The following is a 23,579-nucleotide window of genomic DNA, read 5'->3' as shown; positions in this document are numbered from 1 at the left end:
AATGCAAACACACACATGCATGCAAGCACAAAGCTTTCTCTCTTTCATTGTGATTCCTGCTTTGCAGGGCGTTGGACTAGATGACCAATGGGGTCCTTTTCAACTCTACCATTCAATGATTCACTGACCCTCGCAGGCATGCCGTCACATGCACACATCCCACCTAAAATGTATAAGGTCTTTATGTTTTTTGAAGGGTGGGGCTTCACGGTCCAGCTTTAGATAGTTATGTAAAAGTTTTCATCCTCCAGCCTTGCATTGGCTGAAAACGTAGCCAATGACTGGGGAGCATGTGGGTGTTGCAAATCCCCCAGTTTCCTGGATCTCGTGCATAAAAACCCAGCGCCTGGAACGGTGAAAGGCAACAGCTGAGAGAAACCAAACTCCGAAGAGTCGCAATGGCTTCCACTACGTTCCTGACTCTGCCTTCCGGCAGGAAGATGCCGCAGCTGGGCCTGGGCACCTGGCTGGTAAGCAAAAAAGATGCTTTGCGCATCCAAATTGTTGTTCCTCTCTCGCTGTCAGGAAACTGGTTGGGAGGCTGAGAGCCAGACCTTCTCAAAACTTTCTCCCAATTTAGGGGTGGCTATGGGATTCTCTTGAGAGAAATGCGCTTTTCCTCAGTCAGTGGCAGTTTGTTTTATTTATTTACAAAGGCATTTACATACCACTATCCAGAAAAGCTATCGGAGCCATTTACAGCAATTGAATGTTAAACCACACAATCAAAACCACATTTTAAAAAGTTTAAATCAGAAATCGGTGAACTGTTTTGGAAATAAGGATTCTTACTTGCCTTGCATAGGCCTGGCAGGGAAGTAAAGTTTTCAGCAGGCACTTAGAAGTTGGCACAGAAGGCACCTGCTGAATCTCTTGTGGCAGAGAGTTCCACAGCACCAGGCCAATGAGACTAAAGGCTCAGCTCCTTGCTGTTGTCAGGTGCACCTCACCAACTTGAGGAATGGCCAGTGATGTTCCTGCAGATGATCTCAGTGATCGAGCTGGGATTTGAGGGTTCAGGAGGATGGGGAGCCAGTGCAAATGCTTGGGGGGCATTAGGAATGGAAAGAGGGCTCTTGTGCTCATTCCCCACTTGTGGGTTTCCTAGAGGCATCTGGGAGAATGGGATGCTGGACTAGGTGGGCCATTGGTCTGGTCCAGCAGCCACCATCTTCTTACTTATTATTGTTTTATTTACTGCATTTATATCCCCCCCCTTTATCTGTGGAGCTCAAGGTGGCAGAGCGTGGTTCCCCCTCTCCTCATTTAACCCCCACAGCAACCCTGCAAGGGAGCTTAGGCTGAGAGGCAGTCACTGCCCCCCAAAGTCACCCAGTGAGCTTCATGACCGAGTGGGGATTCGAACCCAGGTCTCTTGCAGGTTCTAGTCCAATACTCTAACCATTACTCCACGCTGACTCTCAAGTTCTTACCTGTAGCTGTGATCTTTTGTGGGTGGTGAAGGGATGAGCTAGCTGCGAGGGAAACTGTTTTCTGTTAATAATTTTAATATTCCTTGTAAACTATTTGGAAGCTTTACTATAACCAAGTGGTATATAATTTTTTAAAAATGATTTTTATAATCTTGCAGACTAGAAGTTAGCCATCCCTGTTCTGAACTTTGGAGGGAGGGGAGAGACTTCTGAGTTTAGCAAATAAGTTGACTAAGAAAAAATCTGGATGGTTTATTGTAGGAAGACAGAGCTTTTACTCTACTACAAGATTCAATAGAGGCCACCAGCTTAGATAGCTTTGGGTAAGGGAAAAAAAAACTCCCCCCAAATTCATGAAGGATTGGTGGAGCTTCCATGTTCAGGGACAGTCTACCTTTGAATACTTGCTGGGAGGAAAGGAGAAAGGAGGTTTGCTGCCTTCATGCATTTTTATAGGACACGGTGGGGGGCACGGGAGATGAGTTCATGGAACCAAGGGCCCAGTGGCCCAAAAAAGTTTGGGAACCAATGATCTGAAGTTGAATCCCATCCACCCCCAATCTCCAAAGTGGCAGCTGAGAATCCTATCTCTAATGCCCAAAGCATGATTTTGCTGGTGAGCACAGCTTAGCAGTTCCCATGCTATTGATGCTCATTTTGAGCTTTTGATAACAGGTGACAAAGAACTTTCTTAGTGGTCCTTTAACCTAAAGAACAGAATGCGTTGTGGTTTTTAATGATAACAGTGCGGGGGGGGGGTGCATTGCAAAGCAAAACGAATCCGCTTTGGGAGGTGGCTTACAAGCACGCCCCCATTCCTCAATCGGATGCCCTCTGCCTGTTTGGGGGACTAAAACACCTCTCCATTGCTAGCCATCCTGGCCCTGCCAGATGGGTCTGTTGGAAGCTGGGGCTGCAATTGTAACCACCGTTATAATTATCCATATCCTTTCCCCCAGGCTGGGACTCAAAGTGACTTGCCCAAATTAAAATGACACAGATAAAAGACAAAAAGTTATAGAAGACGATCGTTGAAAAGTAACCAAGCTCTAAAACAAACTAGTAAAATGCAAAATAAAATAAATTCCTTCTAGTAGCACCTTAGAGACCAACTAAGCTCATACCAATACCAAACTTAGTTGGTCTCTAAGGTGCTACTGGAAGGGTTTTTTTGCTTGTTTCGACTACGGCAGACCAACACGGCTACCTACCTGTTATTAAAATGCAGATGTTAAAAACAGTACAGCACATCTGGGCCAAAGCTCTGAACTTTCAGATTTGAAAATAGGAGATCAGCAGCCTTGAAAATGAGGGATCAGCAGCCTCCCCTGTCCCGGGGACAGTCTATGGGATATCTAACAATCCGGGGAAGCAGCGGGAAACGCCGCTGGAATAAGGGAATTTCCCGCAAAAAAAAGGGAAGGTTGACAGCTATGATCTGGGTGGGGGGTGCCCTGTTTGGAAAAACTGCTCTGGAGGGGGAACAGGCCCCTCCCAGACATGCTGCATTCGGGGCAAGTTGGCAACTTTCACCAGCCCCATCTTGCCCCGCAGCAGCTCTCCCTGTCCAGAAGAGCCAGACCTCTGCAGGTGGGAGCAGTCCGTTGGCTGGACGGAGAGAGGAAATAAGAAACATTTCGCTCTGGAAATCTTATCCCATCCTGGGCAGCCGGGAAGTGCCTTGGGGCAAGGCAGGGGAAGGCGAGGAGAGGAACCAGCGGCTGGCCACCTTCCTTGTCCAACAGAAAGGCCCCTACTTCGCCCCAGGCGACCAAGCCCCGGCTGAGCTCGGGAACATCCACCCTCCCTGTCTCCCGTCCTTTAGGGGAAGGAACAGCCAAGCACAGCATTGCAGAGGAGGCACATCAACACCCCTGACAGCTGGCGGTGACCCCAGCAAATATTACCGTGAATCATATAACTGTAAAGTTGGAAAGAATCCCAAAGGTCAGCTTCGTCAAGCCGCTCAGAATGCAGTTAGATAGCTCTTATATCGTGACCAAGGCTGTTCCAATACTCCAACAGCCCTGTGGGGTAGGCCACATTGTCCCCATAACTTTTCTTTACGCTTTAAATCCTCCAGCAGGCATGTCCAAAGTCGGTTTCGGGGGCCTGATCCGGCCCGCCAGTTGGTTTAATCTGGCCCCTGTAAAATCCTACAAAAACCTCAACAACTTCAATCCTTAAAAAAAAAAAGGTCAACAACTCTGGTTGGCCCTCATGGCTCTTCACTTCATCAAATCTGGCCCTCTTTGAAAAAGGTTTGGACACCACTGCGGGAACAAAAGGCAGGTTCTCTAGAAGAGACAGGCACCCCACCTCCAATACCGGAGACAGCACATGCCCACCATGGCTGGCAGACACTGGTCCTCTTCTTTGCCATGAAATTGCTCACTGAAGTTGATTTGGCCCAACCTAAGGTGCTTTGTGGCACAAGGGCGGGCATCTCTTTCAGGCCCAGGCTGCTAGTTTTTATAGTGGAGGGTGTCGGATATACAGTGGTATCTCTGGTTACGTACCTAATTCGTTCCAGAGGTCCGTTCTTAACCTGAAACTGTTCTTAACCTGAAGCACCACTTTAGCTAATGGGGCCTCCTGCTGCCGCTGTGCCGCTGGAGCATGATTTCTATTCTCATCCTGAAGCAAAGTTCTTAACCCAAGCTACTATTTCTGGGTTAGCGGAGTCTGTAACCTGAAGCGTATATAACCTGAAGTGTCTGTAACCCGAGGTACCACTGTACACCATAAAACTAATTTCAGGGCAGCCTGCATCATTAAACTATATAAAATCAGCAAGAACAACCTTATGAAATCTATAGGGCAAGAACATAAAATAAAGAAGTCCATTCCTCCCCTGGTCATCCTGTGATAAATAAGCCATTCTTAATTCAAGAAGAAACTCTGGCAGAAGAGGGGTGTTTTAGTCTGGGTTCTTCAGTAAATGGGCTCCTTGCCTCCCCCCCCAGCTCAGCATTATTTACGCCAGCCACTCCTCTCCCCTCCTTGCCAGAATACCAATTTCCTTTGTTTACACAAACACAAAATTTCTTCCAGTCGGCATAAACCTGGCTCCAGGCAGGACTTCTTTCAGGACAAAAAAACAAACCCACTTACGTTCTGCCTTTGAGAACAGCATAACGCAAAGCAGACGTCTTGCCTGCTTGGCAAATTGAAGTCAGGCTCGCTGGGACATCCGAAAAAGAGAGAAAGAGGGTCTTCTTAACAAAGACATCAAAGAATGGCGGCAGCTTTGGGGCAGTTTTTGGTGGGCAGGCTTAGGGTAACAGGGACTGGGCGTGATGTGAGGTGAACTACGGTTTGTGGGCTACAGTCAACTTAAATGAAATAAATATGTGAAAGGATTATGGTGGGGGGAGGGAGAGGGACCACTTTCAGGCAGAGGGTCAGATTACCTGAATGGAATAGGGATGGACAGAGTCAGATCCAAAAGTGGTTGGGGCCACATTCACACAGCCATACACATTCCCAGTATACACACACACACACACACACACACACACACAAACAATGGGTAGAGTTAGTGAATGGTTTCTTGGGTCTGGGTGATACTCAGAGAACAGTGGTTTATTCAATGCTTTTAACTTTAAGTTACTGCAAAGTTACAGAGCTGGTAAATTCTAATCTGTTTAAGCACATTATTTTTAAAAAAAAAATGCAAAAGAAGAATGAATTATACAAAATGTACAATGGAGAGGAAAAAACCAGATGTGCAGAGTTTGCAAACAGGTGTTCCAAAAGGCAATAATCAATATCTATTTCACAGTAAATCTATTCACATTTGTTTTTTAGAAGTATGTTCTAAAGTGGTTTCTTATGTACATTAAGGATACATATTTAGAATCTGATTGTGGTTATATTGGCGGGTCTTTTTCTTATGTTTGTACATCTAATTAAATAGTAGTGTGTTTTATTATTAAAAAACCTTTTACAAATATTTTTACCCATGATGCTCAAAGTATCAATGAGTCTCTTGTGCGCTCCCTGCATAATCAAGTGATTGTTCTTAATGCAGGGTGAACAGGGCCTCTTGCAAAATCATATTTTACATTCTAGTCAATGAGTATTAACACGTGGGAAATGCAAAACAGGTGTATGTTTAGGTATGTCTAGCCTGGAGAAGAAAAGACTGAGAGGTGCTGTGATGGTCATCTCCAAACATCTAAAAGGCTGTCAGACGGAAGATGGAGCAAGCTTGGTTTCTGCTGCTCCAGAACCAATGGCTTCAAATTACAAGAATGGAGGTTCTGACTAAACTTTAGGAAGGTGGTGGACTTTCATTGGAGGTTTTTAAATAGAGACTGGATGGCCTTCTGTCAGGGATTTTAAAGCTGTGTATTCCTTCATTGCAATGGGTTGGATTAGATGTCCTTTGGGTTCCCTTCCAACTCTACAATTCTATGATTTAAATACACATGTTGGAGTTGAGTATCATTTAAATTGGTGGGACTGACTTCTGAGCAGATCAGGTTGTCCAAATTTTCCAAAGTGCCAGTTCTTACAGAAAGGCAGATAAGTCCTTTCTTTTTAAACCCCTTGAAAGTTCTAATCTACAGGGCTCTTGAATTCATTTTACAAACACTGGAAATTCCCAAACGGTCCATTTGGACTTTTGAAGAACTTATTATGAGCAGCAAAACTTTTTTCTTTGCGGCCAAGGGGCCTGCCTTAATGTTATGCATTTTGCAGAAAATTGTGTATTTGTTCTTGTCCTCCCACACAAAGGGCTTCCACTGGCTCCGTTCCACAATTCAGAATTAAGATGCCATTCACTTGACTGACACAGGTTTCGAGTTGTATTTCCTGAGGCCAAGCCCAAAATTAAGCCCAGATGGGAGGCTTGGAAGCTTCAGTTCCCTCCCCCACCGTTCCCTGATGCATAACCAATTTAATCTAGCTGAGATGCAGAGAGGGGGGAAACTTCTTCACGCAGCACAGAGTTAAATTATGGCACTGGCTCCCACAGGAGGCAGGGATGACCACCATTTTGGATGGCTTTAAAAAAGGATTAGAGAAAGTCAGGATGGAAAGGGCTATCAATGGCTGCTAGCCAGGATGGCTAGCCTCTGCCTTCATGGTCAGAGGCAGCAATGCTTTTGAAGACTAGTTGCTGGAAACCACAGGAGAGGAGAGGCCTCTTGCGCTCCATTCCTGCTTGCTGGTTTCCCGCCGGCATCTGGTTGGCCACTGTGAGAGCAGGATGTTGGACTTGATGGGCCCGATCCAGCAGGCTCTTCTGATGTTCTTATATGTGTGCAGCAGGTGAAGCCAGCTGCAGTCATACAAGGCTGGGTTCTGCAAACTGGGAAACCTTGTTATGCTTCCAGTGGCTTCCTCATGAGAGGACTCCAACTGTCCGCCCACCGCAGAATAGGAAACGGTTGGTTGCGCCATCTCAACAGAAAGGGAGCCATATCTGCCAGAGTGCCCATTAAGTGGGACACAATCTTAGTCAGGCTTCCTCAGACTTGGCCCTCCAGATGTTCTTGGCCTACAACTCCCATGATCCCTAGCTAGCAGGACCAGTGGTCAGGGATGATGGGAATTGTAGTCTCAAAACATCTGGAGGACCGAGTTTGAGGAAGCCTGATAAGCAATGCACTGTGTGATTCCTTGAGGTATCCCAGAGGTACAAACACTTATGACACATGGTGTGGCTTCTGGTAAGAATAGGACAAGATCCTCTCTCTCTCTCTCCTCTCATTGCTTATTTCACTTCTTCTTCTTCTTTTGTTCATCTGATAAATATAAATTTATCAAGCATTTCCAGGGCAGCTCACAACATTTAAAAAGGATGACAATAAGATTGTTAAATCAAGTTAATCAACCCAGTCGGTTGCAGTCTCCCTCACAGGGTTGTGGGGTGGGGCAAGTCTAATGCACAGCACTTTGTAAATGATGTACAGTCCTTGCTTGCAACTAGCTTGCATTTGACTTGCACAATTGCAGCTTCACAAACTTGGCAGGTCAGAAAGATTAAAATCTCTTTCCACTGTGGGCTTTCCTGCCACAGTGATTGCTTTTCATCTCTCAGGCTTGCTTACTGGGCTCTGGGAGCTTCCCAGAGCCTGGGAAGCAAGGTGAAGAGGTGAAGAGCTTAAAACCTTGCTGCTTTGCACCGGGGTGGGTGGGACAAGGCCTGTTTGGTGCACTGGCTACACAAAAGTAGGGTTGGTCATGCAGGGGCGGTTCTGGAGTGGTTCTAGCTACACTCAATTTCAGCTTTACACACAATCTCAAAACCTAACCCCCTGCGCAAGTCATGAGTTGACTGTCTCTCTCTAGGGTGGAGAACCCTCGCAGTCAGAATGAGGTGGGCTGGGAAGGAGGAGGTATCTGCCATGGCTAGTTCTTGCAAGCTGCTTCCTCAGCTGTGCCTCCGGGGTGAAGGCCCCTTTCTTGCTCAAACCATTTGGCTTAAATCTGCACCCCAAATTCCTGGCACATGTTCCCCGTTATTTCAGTTTCCACCCAGACTAATGTTCAGACAAAAGTTGAAATGCAGATGAAGGCCAACCTCCCAGCCTGGTTGTTTACAGGAGGCGGCCTCTGCCGTGTCACGCAAGGCCCCTGGCCACGTTGCCAGCCCTGAGGCTGCCTCGAACGGGCAGCATCTGTGCCTCCAACACAGAGCCAGCCTGCCCAACCTCTCGCTCAATGCTTCCTTGTTCTGCAAAGCTGGCAGCCATCTCCGTTGGGCGTTATCATGCCAAGATCACAGCCACAGGCAGAGGCATGTGACGACTGTTCTGCCAGCTTAATCCCATCCACACCCTGCAAGCTAAGTGGAGCGTTGAGCCAGCTGTGAAACTTCTTGAGAGAAAGCCACCTGAGGGCACATCTGCACAAGCGACTTACATTGGCCTAACCCTTCCTCTCCCCCGGGGAGCAGGGAGTTCTGAGAGGGAGGCATGGAAGGAATGTCCTCTACCTCTATGAGAGAATCTTTGGCAGAAGCCAGCTCTCTTAGATCACATCCAGATGACCTGTTTCTTGAGCTTTCATCCTCATTTGTTTGCACAAAGTCTTTGAGGAGGATATAGAAACATCAAATTGTAGAGTTGGGAGGGAGCCAAAAGGCCATCTTGTCTCAATTATGTCCATTGCTTATTGAACAACAATTGCTTTGGGCAGAGGTCATGCAACAGGCGTCATCAACACAGTGCCCATGGACACCAGTGTGCCAAGCAGCATGTTTCATGCATCTTAGTATATATCTCCTCAAAAATTCACAATGCACAAGAGGTCATTTATTCTTCCTACTCAGATCCTGTTTGCACAGCCTCAGCCAATCCAACAGCATGCCCCCTTAGCGAAGCCTTCCTTTCACTGGTTGCCAGGATTGGCACTGGGTGTCCACCTTCCCACAAGTGTGGCAGCTGATGTAGGTTCCTTCCAACCCGTTGAGGAAGAAGGCTGTGCTGGGGAGAGCATGCCCACACAAAGATGTGGTCCTCCTGTCTCTCTATTCTGCTCTTTCACATGTGGCAGCCATTTTGTGCTGTGCTACACCTCCAGGGCAGCCATTTTGTGACTGACGCCTACAGCACTTTCTCCAAACTTTTGGTGGGGCCCCCCATTACAATGTCACATCAAGTAACCACTATTGTACACTTGTCACTTGAAACCATTGGTTAAAGTCCCACCTTCCAGAACCAGGAGAAAACAAGTTTCTTTCATGTAACAGCCCTTTATATATTTGAAGATGGCTGTCACACCTCTTCTTTCTGGAGTTCTCAAAAGGTTTCATACATACATGTCACATAGAGGAGGGAGAAAGGTTGTTTTCTGTTGCTCCAGAGAAGCGGACACAGAGCAATGGTTCCAAACTACAAGAAAGAAGATTCCACCTAAACATTAGGAAGAACTTCCTGACAGTAAGAGCTGTTCGACAGTGGAATTTGCTGCCAAGGAGTGTGGTGGAGTCTCCTTCTTTGGAGGTCTTTAAGCAGAGGCTTGACAACCATATGTCAGGAGAGCTCTGATGGTGTTTCCTGCTTGGCAGGGGGTTGGACTCGATGGCCCTTGTGGTCTCTTCCAACTCTATCATTCTATGATTCTATGACTATTTTGTGTTGTTTTGGTTGACCTAATTAAGCCTATTGGCCTAATAATGGCTTGGGGTTATATTATTTTTATTTTTATTTTTTTTATTGCATTTATATACCACTGTTTCCTCCAATGAGCTCAAGGTGATCTACCCAGTTCTCCCCTTCTTCACAACAGCCCTGTGAAGTAGGTTAGACTGAGAGGCAGTGGCTGGCCTCCAAGGATACCCAGGGAGCTTCGTGGCGGAGTGGGGATTCAAGCCCTGGGCCTTGTCTGATGCTCTAACCACTACACCACATTGGCTTTCATTTGAACTCTTGCCTCTTTCCTTCTTGTGAGGCAGGACAACTGAGCCTGGCTGATAAGACCAGAAAAGGTGCAAAGCAAGGGAGCCTGGCTGGGGCAGGGGGTTGTGGGTGTTTCTTCAGAGCACCTTCCTGCGCCTCGCCTTGCCTGAGAGCTGGGGTTGCCTGAGGGACTCGGCCACAAGGCAAATAAAGCCTTTCTTCTCTGTTCAAATAGGCAGAGCTCAAATTCTCATCCAGCCCTTGTTGGCGTGAAATGGAAAAGGGCGAGTTCAAGATAATGGATTGTGCTATCAAGTTATTGCTTAACAAGGAAAATAAATAGTACCCAGCCCTTGTGTACACCCCTCTCAACGGGCGGACAGGTGTTTTGGCGTCCAGTTAATTCATCCAAGTCTGACTCTTGCTTCTTCTGGTTCTTTTTCCTCCACAGACCATGGGTGGTTCCCTTAAATCTGGCCACAAAAAGGGCTGTTTACCTGCAGTGTTTACCCCTCCCCAGTTTAGACGTCCATTTACGCTGCTCAGGATGTCGGATCATGCCCACAGAGCACCTGACTGCTTAAGTCTTTAACAGGATTCTTTAGCTGAGATCTGTGCATTGCAAGGGGTTGAATTGGAGAACCCTGCAAGTGTGGTTCTAGGCCAACAAATGACTGCTGTGTGTCTCCCTTTATACAACTCACCGAGGGAAAGGCTTAGGTTTGTTCCATAATTTCCTGAAAGATCAACCAGATTATTTCAGAATTAATGGTTGCTGGCCAGTGCCCACGTGTTTGTAACCTGGCACAGGGCTTCCCAAGCTGTGGTCCAGGCAGCAGCAACAGCTGCCCATGAGCTTAATTCAGGTGGTCATAGGGACTGTGGATTTGGGGTTGGAGACAGCAGGCAGCCCATCCATCACGCTAAATGTTCATGTTGATTTTTAATTCTTGAAGTCTCCTTGTCTCAGACCACTTGAAACTTGCTCAGTGGTCTTGGTGGACCACTCAGTGCTTTTTCTGTCTTTTCCAGCAACTGTGCTGTGCTGTGCTAGATTAGTCATAGCATCATGGAATCCTAAAATTGGGTGGGACACCCAGGGACCATCTAATCCAGCCCCCTGCGATGCAGAAATCACAACTAAGGAATCTCTGACAGATGGCCATCCAACCACTGTGTAAAAACCTCCTGTGAAAGACGGTCTGAGATGCCAAATGATTTCCAATCAATTTTTTTTACTGCTTTTATTTATTATGTATTGCACTTAAACCCTGACTTCCTCTCTCACTTCCAGGCATCACCTCTGCTTTCCATGTGTGTTTGTGAAAGGTGGGTGTTGAGGGCATGATATCTGCATTTCCAAGGGTCAAACGAAGTCTTCTCTTCCTGTCAGTCTCCTCCAGGTATCGTCCAGGGGGCCATTGAAGTGGCGATAAAAAACGGCTACCGGCATATCGACTGTGCCTACTTTTACGACAACGAGGGGGCCATCGGGGAAGCTTTCGAGAAAGTGTTGAAGGAAGGGCTAGTGAAGAGAGAGGACCTTTTTATTGTCAGTAAGGTGAGCTGCTGCTGCTGCCGCTGCCAAGAAGCTGTGAAGCTATGAATACAAGTCCCTGGGGGAGGCTGGGTCTGAAATAAGCTTTGAAAGCAAAATCCAAAAGTCTGAAGTTTCTAGTTCAGAGCTTCAAGTTCAAATTTCAGAGACTGGATATCCAAATTTGCATCTTGGTTATATAAAATAATAATAATAATAATAATAATAATAATAATAATAATAATAATAATAATAATAAAATATTATTTATACCCCACCAATCTGGCTGGGTTTCCCCAGCCACTCTGGGCGGCTACCAACAAAATATTAAAATACAATAGTCCGTCAAACATTAAAAGCTTCCCTAAACAGGGCTGCCTTCAGATGGTTCTTTTCCCATCATTTGGTAGATACAAAGGCAAGGAAGTTTACCTTGTTTATTGCTCCTCATTTGTCTCGTGTTTTTCCAGAGAAGCTCCCACCATCGTATTTAAGCCTTTGGGGGGAAAAGCCTTTAAAAAATAAATAAATACAGCAATATGCAAATGAAATTTCCAATTATTTTGAATTCATGCAAACTTTTAGACATGCACAAATTCTGGTTGGGGAGACGGCCTGTGTCCTGAGATGCTCTGAGGAAGAAGAACAGCAAGGAGGGCTGCTGTCCCAGAGGGGCCTCTGGCCTGATCCAGACACAATGCACCTCTGATGTTCTAAATTGCATATCTCCTCAGCCTCACTTGAATGCTCTTCCTTTGGCAGCTGTGGAATAGCTACCACGCTCCTGAAGATGTGAAGCCAGCTCTCCTGGAAACCCTGAAGCTGCTGCGCCTTGATTACCTGGATCTGTACCTGATGCACTCTCCCATGGGCATTAAGGTGAAATGGAAGTCCGCCTGGCTGTGCTGAGCAGCTCATTCTTCCAGCTGTTTCCCCAGAAAGATCTCTCTGGAAATGCCCTGCTCTATCTAATCTGGAAGCCCCCCACCCAATAGTCCTTGACTGAGCCAAGTTGGTGGGGGCAGGGGGGACACACAGGAGTCAGGGAAATGCACTCTGCATCTGCTCAGGGGCATTTATGTCTATTTGCGTTTCGTACGTCTCAGTAGCACCGAGACTTGCAACGCAGAATGAAGGCTGCCTTTGGTCTGCTGGCAGGTTCGGTGTGGGAAGTTTGGATATTCACAGGTGGGGCTCACCTGAAGCAATGAAGCAATATGCAGGCAGATCTGCCCCATGGAGAGTGAACCATGGGGCGGCTCCTCTGCACAAGCCTTGCAGAAATGAACAGGACCCGTGCAAGAGGCCGGCAGTCGTGTCCCGTTCATTTCAGTATGGCTCTTGCTCGAGCAGAGCTTTCCAAACTGTGTGTCGCGACACGTTCGTGTGTCGGCTGCAGTGTGTAAATATGCCACATGAATGCTCCCCGTGCTGCTCCTGAGGCTGGAAAGGGGTTTAACCTCTGGTTTGCTTGTAAAACTGAATTGCCATGTCACCGAATGATGCAAAACTGAATGACGCATGTCTAAAAAGTGTCACACCGACATGAGAAGCTTGGAAAGCTCTGTGCTAGAGGAATAATCTGTGTCTCAGGTTCATCAGGAGGGAAGCAGGTGCCACCTGGTGGCAGCAAGATGATCCTGCTGCATTCCATCGTGGTGGCGGTGGCCTGTTTGTGTACCGCATTTTGCATGACCAAATACATTGGTGCTCCAATCAGTTCACATTCTATTTGATTATTGATCTATTAAATTTATATACTGCCCCTTCATCCAAAGATCTCAGGGCAGTACACAAAATACATAATAAAGACAAGAACAAGGAAAACCCATAACGCCCCTCCACAAACACATTTAAAAGCACATGGAATGTCCTTTTAAATAGCGGGGGGTGCGGGTGGCAATAGGGGGCCAAAGCGTGGGAGCATTAGGGAGGGGGGTGCCCCGGGAAGGCAGGCGACCAGGCAAGCAGACCGACAGATGAGGAGGGGGAGGGGAGGGGGAGCAGAGCGGCCCCACCCCCCATGGCTGTGGAGGAAGTCACTGGCAGGGTGCAAAAGTTCAAAAGAAAAATAAATAAAGAATAATAAAAAGCAGTGCACTCTCCCCCTCACGCAGAACATCTCCCAAAGTTCATGTGGGCAGATTGAGGAGCGGATTTTGGCGGTGCCCAGTTGCTAGGGCACCTTCCACATGAGCTTTAGAAAGATACCCGTTGCTGACCAATCCTCTGTCCTGCTCTCTGCCATGCTCAACGCTCATGGGGCACCACGACTGCCCCTTGGGTAGGTTGCTGAGCCGTTGCCCCTTCGTCCCAGCCCATCGGCAGGTGGTGCCAAGGAGCTCCACCCCACACTGCTCTCCCCCATTGCCAGCTGGTGCTGCTGGTCTCTGGGGTGCTGCAGAGGTGAGTGGGGGGTGCTGCTGGGGCAAAGGTCTCAAGGGGTTCAATCTGTGCACATTGAAGATAAGATAAGAAGTCTTTGTGGTAGAGTCTTTCATTGACTTTATTCAGTACTGGACTGGTGGACTCAGGGAGTGCTCATGGTCCGTGGGTCAGGGGGAAACAATACTTGCCTTGCCCCGAGCCCTGGCAACCCACACTATGCCACTGGCACCGATACGTCTCCTTGCCAAGGGCGCAAGGGAACTTAGGTACACCTGCTGGGGGGAGGGCATGCTTTGATGGCTAGCACAGTCTCTCTCCCCCCCCCCTCATGCTCTCATTCTCCTTCGTGTAGAACGTCAAGGGTGATACCTTGCCCCAGAAGGATGGGAAGGTTCTGCAGACTGATGTCGATTACGTGGACACGTGGAAGGTAAGCGACAACCACTGTGCCTCTTGCCACAAGTTGCCTGCTGGATCAGAGTCCTGCTGACAGAGACACCGCCAAGGAAAGGGGCTCCTGACTTGGCAGTAAGCCCCACTGAATTCAGTGGGCCTCACTTCCAGGTAGTCATGGCTAGCCTTACATTGTCTTGTTCCTGTCCTAGGGACTAGTTCATACACAGAATCATAGTAAGCAAGAAACACAGGTGGCTTTTTAGAAAGTCCAGCTTGGATCCCTGGTGGTGGGAGAGAACAATGCTGCGAGGGCAGCTCACCTTTCTAAAGTCTCTCCCCCCCCCCATCTTTGGAGGGTTGTGACTTCTGACCAGTAAGACGCTGAGTTTGTTGGTCAGGTCCTGCACCTCTCCCACAGGCCTCCTAAGCACCATTTTTGCAGAGACTGGCAGGAGATAAGTGACAGACTAGCCTAGAGAAATGGCGGGGGCAGGTTGGGGCCTTTCTTCACAGCCCACGCAACCTCAAAACACACAGGGCTACCACTTCACACCTTTGTCTACCAGCCATCGTGTGTAGAGAAAACACAACCGGATCTTCTTCCCTCCCATGTCCCTGTTGCCTCTAGAGTGACCTTTGCCGACCTGGTGCCCTGCAGATGTTTTGGACTACAACTCCCATCACCCTTAGCCAGGGACCAACTGCTCTTAAACTTTTGGACTTGTCCCTTTTCTTGCAGGCTATGGAGAAGCTGGTGGATGAAGGCCTGGTGAAGTCTATTGGGGTGGCCAACTTCAACCAGTGCCAGTTGGAGCGGCTGCTCTCCATCGCAAGGATTAAGCCAGATGTTCTCCAGGTATCCTTCTTCTTCTTCCATTTGGAAGTGTCAGAATTGCATCCAATAAGAGGGAGGCCATGTTAGACAGCCTTGGCCATGGGTTCAAATTCCCACTTGCTTGAGGATGCACCTGGTGGCCTTAGAAGCTCCCAGCATTTGCTCCCTGGCTTTATTGATATGTGCCACCCCACTCTCCAAGCAGGGAGAGACTCCAGGGGTTCCATGTGCGTAGCCCGGGTTTGGTTTCCTTGTGGTGTTTTTAGGATGTATGGTGTAATTTGCACATCTATACAACCTGAGCATAAGATGGAGGAGCTCACAGCATCAGCACCCCAACAGATCTTGCTTCTCCATGAGTCACAGCTTTGGATCCAGCACAGAGCAAGCTGGTCTCTGTTTCTCCATCTTCCAGCCTGCTTCCAGCTCAGCTCTGTCTCTCACACTCTGGCTACTGTTCTCTTACCTAGCAGCTAGTGAGCAGGTGGAGGAAAGGCCCACCATCACTTGTAGTTCTTTCAACCTAGCCCGTTCTTTTGGGATGCTAATGAGGACACTTAAGTGGCCAGCTAAGGTCTTTGTCTTACAAAAAAGCTTGCCTGATAGGTCCAGCAACCTCTTCTGTTAGTTTGCCTACCCATGCTCTAGGCTCTCTCTCTTTCCTCCACAGGTGGAGCGGCACGTATACCAGGTCCAGTGCACGCTGATTGCTTTCACCAAGGCCAAAAAGATGGCCCTCACAGGATACAGCCCCTTGACATCCCCCAAGCGTCCCTTGTAAGACACTGTCTTTTGTACCTTAAGGGCCCCCTGTTTGCATCTTCAGTAGTTCCTCTGGCAGGCAATACCAGGTTGGAGGTGGGATGGCTAGCCTGCGAAGAAGGGCCTCTGCAGGTGGCTTGTGGACTTGGCATGCGTCCTGATTTCCCTGCACAGCCTATGGCAGAGAATAGATTATACCCAGTCTCTATTGAGCATTCATTCTGTTTTCTTTGGGTTGGATATTTATATGACAATAAGCGCCCTGCCTCCATCCCAGTCCCTCTTTCCACGTGTCATTTGGTCACGCCACACTTTCCCATCCTCACCATGTTGCAAACCTCCCCCAGCAAACAACCCCCCGCTTTAAAGTGGATTGTTGTGCTAGGGCAACAGAACCTTTCAACTCACTTTAATGGTGCAGACACACCCCTACAGTTTGGGGGTGTGCTTGAACCCCTCCTGAAAAATAGCGAGAGTCTGGAGGCACCCTGAGTTACGTCAGGACACAGTTCTCCAGTGGAGCTTCATTCCTAGAATAAAGGACCAGGTGGAGTGGAGACATCTTTAGGACATCCTCGCTTGCACTGAGCTGTTGGGAGTGAAGGAAGTGTCCCCGTCCCCCAATCTGGTCAGCTCTTGCATGTAAAAGCTACAAAACCAGAATCACTGGAGCAGTCAACTCCTCAAAGGTGTTGTGACTTGATTTACTGAGTTAAAAAGCAGATGATTAATCAGCTGATTAGATTCAAATGTGTGTTCATATTACTCTTCTTGAGACAACAAGGAAAGGGAAGATGACTTGTAATTTGATAAACAAAAACAACCATCTGTTAGACCTCTAATAACCTCATTTTCTCTTTAATTCATTGCTACAAACATTCAGCACAAGCAGAGTAGATTGAAAACCAGACCTATCAATTAAGATATTTCCCCTCTCTCAACCCTCCCCCCTCCAGATTAATTAGCTAAAGCTTTGGTTGCTTAATCCACATGCTGATAGCCCCAGGCTCCTTTGGAAGGGAGGCATAGACACTTAAAAAACGAATTGATTGAAAATGCAAAAGAAAAACAGCCTTAGTTTGAAAGGCTCTTTCCCCTCTAGCCCTCCAGGTCCTCTGGATCCTAAGAATGGCATGGAGGACCCTGTGGTGAAGGAGATTGCTAAGAAGCATGGGAAATCCCCAGCTCAGGTAAAGTGTTCCAGGTGTGGAGGTGTGGGTGGAGGTGTGTGCAAATGGTACCTGTTCAAACAGAAAACTTCTCCTTTTTTGCAAGTTGGCTGCTTGTATCAGGAGTTACGACCCAAGATCAGAGGTGGGTGGGGAATACAGAGAGCAAGGCAATGGTACCAGTTTCGAAAGTGTTGTATTAATTTTGCTTGTCAAATAATTCCCAATCATGCAACACAGCCACTCAAGCGCTGCAAAGATTGTTTCCTCTAACTAGCCAGCCAGCCTATTAGCCCAGAGGGATGGCTGGAGGAGGGCATTGGAGGGCAGTTCGCTGGGGTCTGCAGAGCCCTTTCCCTCAAAATGTCTGCGTCTCTAAAGTACTTACCATTTTCCTGCCGTTAGTTGTTCAGCCCAAGTCTCTTTGTTGACGAAGGCCCAAGTTACGTGGCCGGCAAGCTGACATTGCATAACCAGGATGCTGTTGCCCTTTGTGGAAGACCACTGCCCTGACTAGGCAATTTCAACCAGTCCTTGCCTTGACAAGCTGTAACTTCCAAGGGAAGGAGATCGCCTCAAAGTCAAAGCCCTGCTTATCTGAGATGGTTCAAATTGCTGAAAGCTGTTGTCGGCTGAGTTAACATCCAGTCAGACAGTTTCTCCTTCGTTCAGCATGCGACTGATTACATTTAAAAGAGTCGTATGATAGAGATAATGGAAGCAAAAGTGTCGTGAATACGTGAGTCCACAAGGTTTATTGAACAAAATAGCTGTTTTTATCATGGTTCTTATTGCATGTGCAGTTTTTCTTGAGCTACTTCTAGGGCTTCACGTGAGTTAGAAACAACAATTTAAAAAAATCCAGTAAAACATTTTTAAAAACATAACAAAACACCATAATGCCTCTTAGAATGCTTCTTCCTGAATGGCCTCCTAATAAACAGCTTCAGGACGTTGGTCAGGCTCTGACTTTGGTGGACCTCTAGAAGGCCCCTTCCTAAACCCCCTCTCTTTGTGCCTTTGCTCTCTGAAGTCAGTGCAGGGGCAAGGAACGGCCTTTGTTGTTGGTCTAAGGATTGGGGAGGGACCATAGACTCAGATATACAGCTGCAAATAAAACATTTTAAGTGTGCTTTAAGTGCAATATACAGTGTGACACTGGATGGCGATGACGAGCCTTGGGGAAAATTCAATGTATTTTTAAAAGCACTTTAAAAAAACAACATTTTCAGACCATTTTTTGTATGTGTGTAGATTTCACACACGAAGAAGCTCCCATGTTCAGTCCCTGACACCTCAGTTAAAAGATCGGATAGCAAAACTCGGAAATACTCTGTGGGCAAAGCAGATGATATTGGGCTACATCATCTCATCTGATCCTGTATATAAAACAGCTCCAAATATTCACAAGGATGCACCAGGGCACAGAAGCTGTAGCACTAAGATAGGAAGGGGATGGTAGATTCTTACATGGAAGCGGAATTGACCGGCACTGCATAACTGCTACTTGCAGTATCTCGGGGACATGAGTAAGAATCTCTCCCAGGTCACCAGGTGGGGGAAGCTTTTTCTACAACTGACAAAGGAAGATAAGCAAATCTGCCTTTCACAGAGTCAGACCATTGCTCCATCTAGCTCAGTACAGTGGTACCTCAGGTTACAGATGCTTCAGGTTACAGACTCCAATAACCCAGAAATAGTACCTCAGGTTAAGAGCTTTGCTTCAGAATGAGAACAGAAATTGTGCGATGGCAGCGGGAGGCCCCATTAGCTAAAATGGTACCTCAGGTTAAGAACAGACCTCCAGAATGAATTAAGTTCTTAACCCGAGGTACCACTGTACTGGCAACACTGGCCAGCAGTATCCAGGCAGAGGTATCTCTCAGCTGTACCCAGAGAGGCCGGGGATTGTACCTACAGAGACAGTGACTGCTTCTATTCATGCATCACTAACAATATCCATGGACATATGCTGGCAGGCTATATTATTATTATCAATAATATTTATTTCTAACCACCTCCCTTTTCTGTTTAAAAACACAGACATGAAGTGCTTACAGTGAAGGCTCAGTAAAAATATTTGCAAGGCCTTTGTGGTAGCTGTAGTGTTGACAGTGGGGGGGGGCACTGACCGTCCCCTGGGTGAGGGCAGCTGGTTCAAGGCAAACTGGGTTGGTGGTCCTGGCTCTTGAAAAAGGCAGGTGTCCATGTTTGTGATGATGAATTGTCAGGGAACTGCCATCGGAACCAGAGGGAGAGGGAGGGCTCCAGAGGGGTTCCGGAGAGCATCCCGGGAGGGAGAGAAGCAGCCCATCTTCTGGGGAAGGAAATCAGCGTAGCACCAGTGGAAAAGGGGGGGCATATGGGGGAATCGGAGAGGAGGCTCCATGACTCCTCGCCGGAGACCAGCAGGGAGAGCATGGGTCCTCCGCAGCCCAAAGCTTCCCTGCGCTGAAGGCTTCTGCGCAGGGAGAGTAGGCGGCGACTAGGCGTCAAAGAGCTTCTTTGCTGGAAGAAGTTCAAGAAACGCCCACTGATGGATTCTGCCAGCGATTGAGACAGCCACGAGTGAGTGGCTGTCCGGACAGAAAGGGTTCACTCAGGTAACCCAGCCAGGTGTGGCGTCGATTTACGCACGAGCAACCCCTAGAACCATTACATGAATATTGCCAGTTCCCGGACACAGCAAGTACATGGAGGGTCCAAACGATGACCAGTCTCTCCTTATCGCCAATGTCTCCACAGATTCTGATCCGCTTCAACATTCAGAGTGGCATCGCCACTATTCCAAAAAGCCAAACACCTGCTCACATCATTGAGAATTCAAAGGTAAAGTAGACGTCAAGCTCTTTCTGCTAACACCTTTATATGCTTCAAGATGCTGCAGACTGGAGGCTTAAAGGGCCAAAGTTTAGGATGCTACTTGAAGTATGAATCGTGTTGCTGTTAAGGAGCGAGTAAGCCCATAGATATCAAAGCTCTTCTTTTGAAAAAGTGTACTTGATTATTTAAATATTTGTTCCTTTGCCTCCCCCCAAACTGGGGAAAGTTTACGGAATATCTGAAAACTGTATGTGATGAACAGACAACGCTAATGGGTTTTAAAGAGGCTTTGTGATAAACCAAGGTATATTGTAAGAAAGAAACTGAGATGGAAGGTTATTATCAAATCGGCAATACTACATAGAAAATGTGTAAAGATATGAAAAATTGATGATTGAAGGAGGTACTGGTGGAAGTTCAAAAACTGTAAATTGGTAAACATGGTTGTCAAAATTATTTGTTAAAGAAAAACTTAATAAAAATTTATATATATAAAAAAATAAATATTTGTTCCTTTGGACTATTAAGCACTGAGAGTATACCACATATTTTAAATTCGCATGAAAATAAATATAAAAATGCAGCATTAAGCTAGATCTTGAAATGCCATGATCCATAATTCAACTATCTTGTATTCCGAGCAGATAAACTGGAAATTAATGGACATGGCTAAGTACGTCCATTAATTTTAGTGGAAATTGCTTAGATGGTTATCACCCAAAAAGACCAGTATCACAGTTAAACAATATCAACTTAAAATGGCCATTTATTTATATTACAAAAGAGAGAGAGGGGTTCGCCTTTGTAACCTCAGCCAAATGTAAGGGCAAACACTGAGTTTTCAATGAGTTTTGGAGCATGGGTTGTGAAAGTCTCTTATAACCCCGCATAATTTGCCTCCCTCTGACACTGGTGTCAAAAGGTAGTTGGGGTGCAGGAGAAAGCTGTTTTTAAAAAATCAATTAATATCTTCACTACCAACTTGAAAGTAAGGGGGTTTAAAGTTTCTGTCTTGGATATCAGGCCTCAGATCCTTTGGGATTTTCTCCTTTTCAAAGACTGCACCTACTTGCACAGTGCCAAGCCAAGTATTTCCAAGCAAAAGTCATTGCTTCTCTTCTTTTACAGGTTTTTGATTTCCGACTGACGGATGAAGAAATGAAAAAGCTGGAATCGCTGCACTGTGGGGCACGAGCTGTGGCCTGGGACATCTTAGGGTGAGTCTGTGTGCTGAAAATATCAGACACTTTAGGGTGTGCAACATGTAATTATTTTATTGCCTTATATCTCACCTTTTTCTTAAAGATGCTCAAAGTATCTTTAATCCCCATTTAATCCCCACAACAACCCTGTGAGGTACGTTAAGCTGAGAGGCAGTGATTGGCACGTGGTCACTTATGGCTGAGTGGGGATTTGAACCATGGTCTCCCAGGTCCTAGTCCAACGCTCTAACCACTACACCACATTGCCTTCCCAGCACAACATGGAGAGCAAAGGTGCTGCCTAGGTGGATGAAACACCCACATTGGCCTCTGTTTGACCTGTAAATGGGGGAAATGTGGCTTTCCTGAGCTCTCTCTGGCTCATGAGGTTGCTGACAGTCAGATTGGCCAATGAAGATGGGCCACAGCTCCTTAGCGATAAACCCACCCACTGCATTCATCAGATTTGCCAGAGCCAGCAACTCAAGTGTTCAGTGGCCTCACGTGAGGCCACGGGCAACGCCAGTGGCGTAGCGTGGGTTGTCAGCACCCGGGGCAAGGCAAGTAATTTGCGCCCCCTAACCCGTGGATTTGCGCCCCCTAACCCCCAGATGTTGCGTCCAGTGCGGCCGGCCTCCCCTGCACCCCCCACGCTATGCCACTGGGCAACGCAGCTGGGAAAGACTAAGCAGAGCCTCGACCTCAGAACTCACATGGGGTGGCCAACTTTTTGGGTGAGCGTTCTGCAACTCAAAACCACAGGAGGCAGCACTACCTTTGTTGGGTGCTTTGTTTATTTATTTCATAAATTTTGTACCTCGCTTGATTGTTAAAAACACACACCAAAAACCTCAAAGTGGTTTACAAGAGAGAGAAAACAAACAAAAAAAAAACTATCAGTAACAACAACTCCTTAAAACATTCATAAGATAAAACCAGCAATAAACCAAAAACAGATTAAAACGCACAGCAACATTCTACATGTCTGGTTAGCCTTGTCTAAACAAATATGTTTCTAGCAGGAGCCAAAAAGAGCACAGCCAAGTTGCCTGCCTGATATTAACGGGCAGGGAGTTCCAGAGGGTAGATGCTGCCACACTTAACTTTAGCATCTTCACGCAGACACGAGGCTTTGTAAGCATTGTTTATATTTGGAAACAGCTGTATGTGGTAGGAACAACCAGCGGTTTTTTTGTTTTGGAATCATCATAATAATTATTTATACCCCGTCCGTCTGGCTGGGTTTCCCCAGCCACTCTGGGCGGCTTCCAACAAAATATTAAAAATACAATAAAACATCAAACATTAAAAACATCCCTAAAGAGGGCTGCCTTCAGATGTCTTCTAAAAGTCAGATAGTTGTTTATTTCCTTGACATCTGATGGGAGGGCGTGCCACAGGGCAGGTGCCACTACCAAGAAGGCCCTCTGCCTGGAGGAACGACCAGCACTCACAGCAAAGCTTTTAGGTAGAAGATGCTGCAGGGCTTTCAGTGATTTAAGGAGTGTTGCTTTTCCGTGCAGGATGGGGACCCATAAGCACTACCCTTTTACCAAGGATGAGTGATTCTGCAAGCAACAGCGCTCACCCCTCCCGGGCTTCAAGGCATGGAAATAATGGAGATGGCTTCTGCATTTCGTATCTAACCAAAGCGAGTTGATTCTGCTCTCCCAAGGCCGACTGCTCCATGTCCTCCCTGTGTCTCAAGGGGCATAAGTGAAATGAGGACGAGTGGTTTGTCTGCAGTGAGATCTGATGCTTCTGCTTCCGCTGGAATTGACCCTGCCCCACTGGCAGAGGAAGGGGGTGCGACAGGTGTGGGCGGCCTGCCCTAGGTGTCATCCCTGAGGGGGGTGACATCACCGTGCCACCCCCGGGGAGTCTAGCCCCACCCCCAAGTAAACAGCTAGCCCCACCTCTGCCCTGCCCCACATGTTGGAGTTTAAATGCTTGACTTTATATGCACGCTCAGCTTTCTGCATCGCACCTGCAGTTTGAAAAGTTCTGTATGCTTGGGGTGAGGGTTAATGTTGTGTGTTCCATTTTCCCCACTCTGAAAGTTCACTGAATGAAAAAAATTAAAATATTCTCCCATAGTAAGATTACACGAGTCTCATGACTTATTTGCAACTTCACTTTATTTCTGATTTGTAATTTGTTAAGTTGTGGGTGAACATATCAGATGACATAGCGATGCTTCAAACAGCTCTTGTTTATTCAGAGGCCAGAACAGAACTGAACTGAAGGGTTCAGTCAGCCTGCTTATATAGAGCTCCAGTACAACGTAACTGTAACAATTTTCTAAAACTATCCGATCACTGAACGTCACTTTCGATCCCTTATTTGCATAACGATCTACAGTATCCCCCTCTGGCCCAGGGTGAGAACTTCAGTACATAACATAATTAATACAGAATTATTTGACTTTTCATGTCAAAGTGCAAGTAGGTACCGCTCCAGTGGGAAGGTAAACGGCGTTTCCGTGCGCTCCTCTGGTTTGCCAGAAGCGGCTTAGTCATGCTGGCCACATGACCCGGAAGCTGTACGCTGGCTTCTTCGGCCAAGAAAGCGAGATGAGCTCCACAACCCCAGAGTCGGCCACGACTGGACCTAATGGTCAGGGGTCCCTTTACCTTTATTTGTAGAGTTTAGAGATTTAACTTGAGGCTAAAGCAGGTAT

The 23,579-nt window shown here is 47.0% G+C and overlaps 1 protein-coding gene and 1 long non-coding RNA gene across 3 annotated transcripts; one reads left to right on the top strand and one right to left on the bottom strand.

Moving 5' to 3' along the window:
- LOC310851171 (aldo-keto reductase 1B-like) lies at positions 1 to 22,999 on the top strand. Its single transcript, XM_083753388.1, has 10 exons — positions 1 to 470; positions 11,181 to 11,348; positions 12,087 to 12,203; positions 14,065 to 14,142; positions 14,848 to 14,964; positions 15,614 to 15,720; positions 16,808 to 16,895; positions 19,620 to 19,703; positions 20,826 to 20,914; positions 22,423 to 22,999. Exons 1-10 carry the CDS (start codon positions 399 to 401, stop codon positions 22,463 to 22,465), a joined length of 963 nt encoding a protein of 320 aa, XP_083609514.1. The 5' UTR covers positions 1 to 398; the 3' UTR covers positions 22,466 to 22,999.
- On the bottom strand, positions 11,289 to 19,093 carry LOC310851256. Of its 2 annotated transcripts, XR_014567657.1 has the most exons (4): positions 17,263 to 19,093; positions 15,742 to 15,880; positions 11,757 to 11,820; positions 11,289 to 11,429 (listed from the first exon to the last, which is right to left on the bottom strand). It is a non-coding gene; the product is annotated as an uncharacterized lncRNA (long non-coding RNA). The 2 variants fall into 2 exon arrangements; XR_014567658.1 differs by lacking the exon at positions 17,263 to 19,093 and having other exon boundaries at positions 15,742 to 16,801.
- Positions 23,000 to 23,579: the final 580 nt, after the last annotated feature.

This window comes from Podarcis gaigeae (genome assembly GCF_964106915.1).
Source record: "Podarcis gaigeae genome assembly, chromosome: 8".
Taxonomy (NCBI): Eukaryota; Metazoa; Chordata; class Lepidosauria; order Squamata; family Lacertidae; genus Podarcis; species Podarcis gaigeae.
Note: the sequence above shows the minus strand (reverse complement) of the source record. Positions and strands in the feature narration are given on the sequence as shown.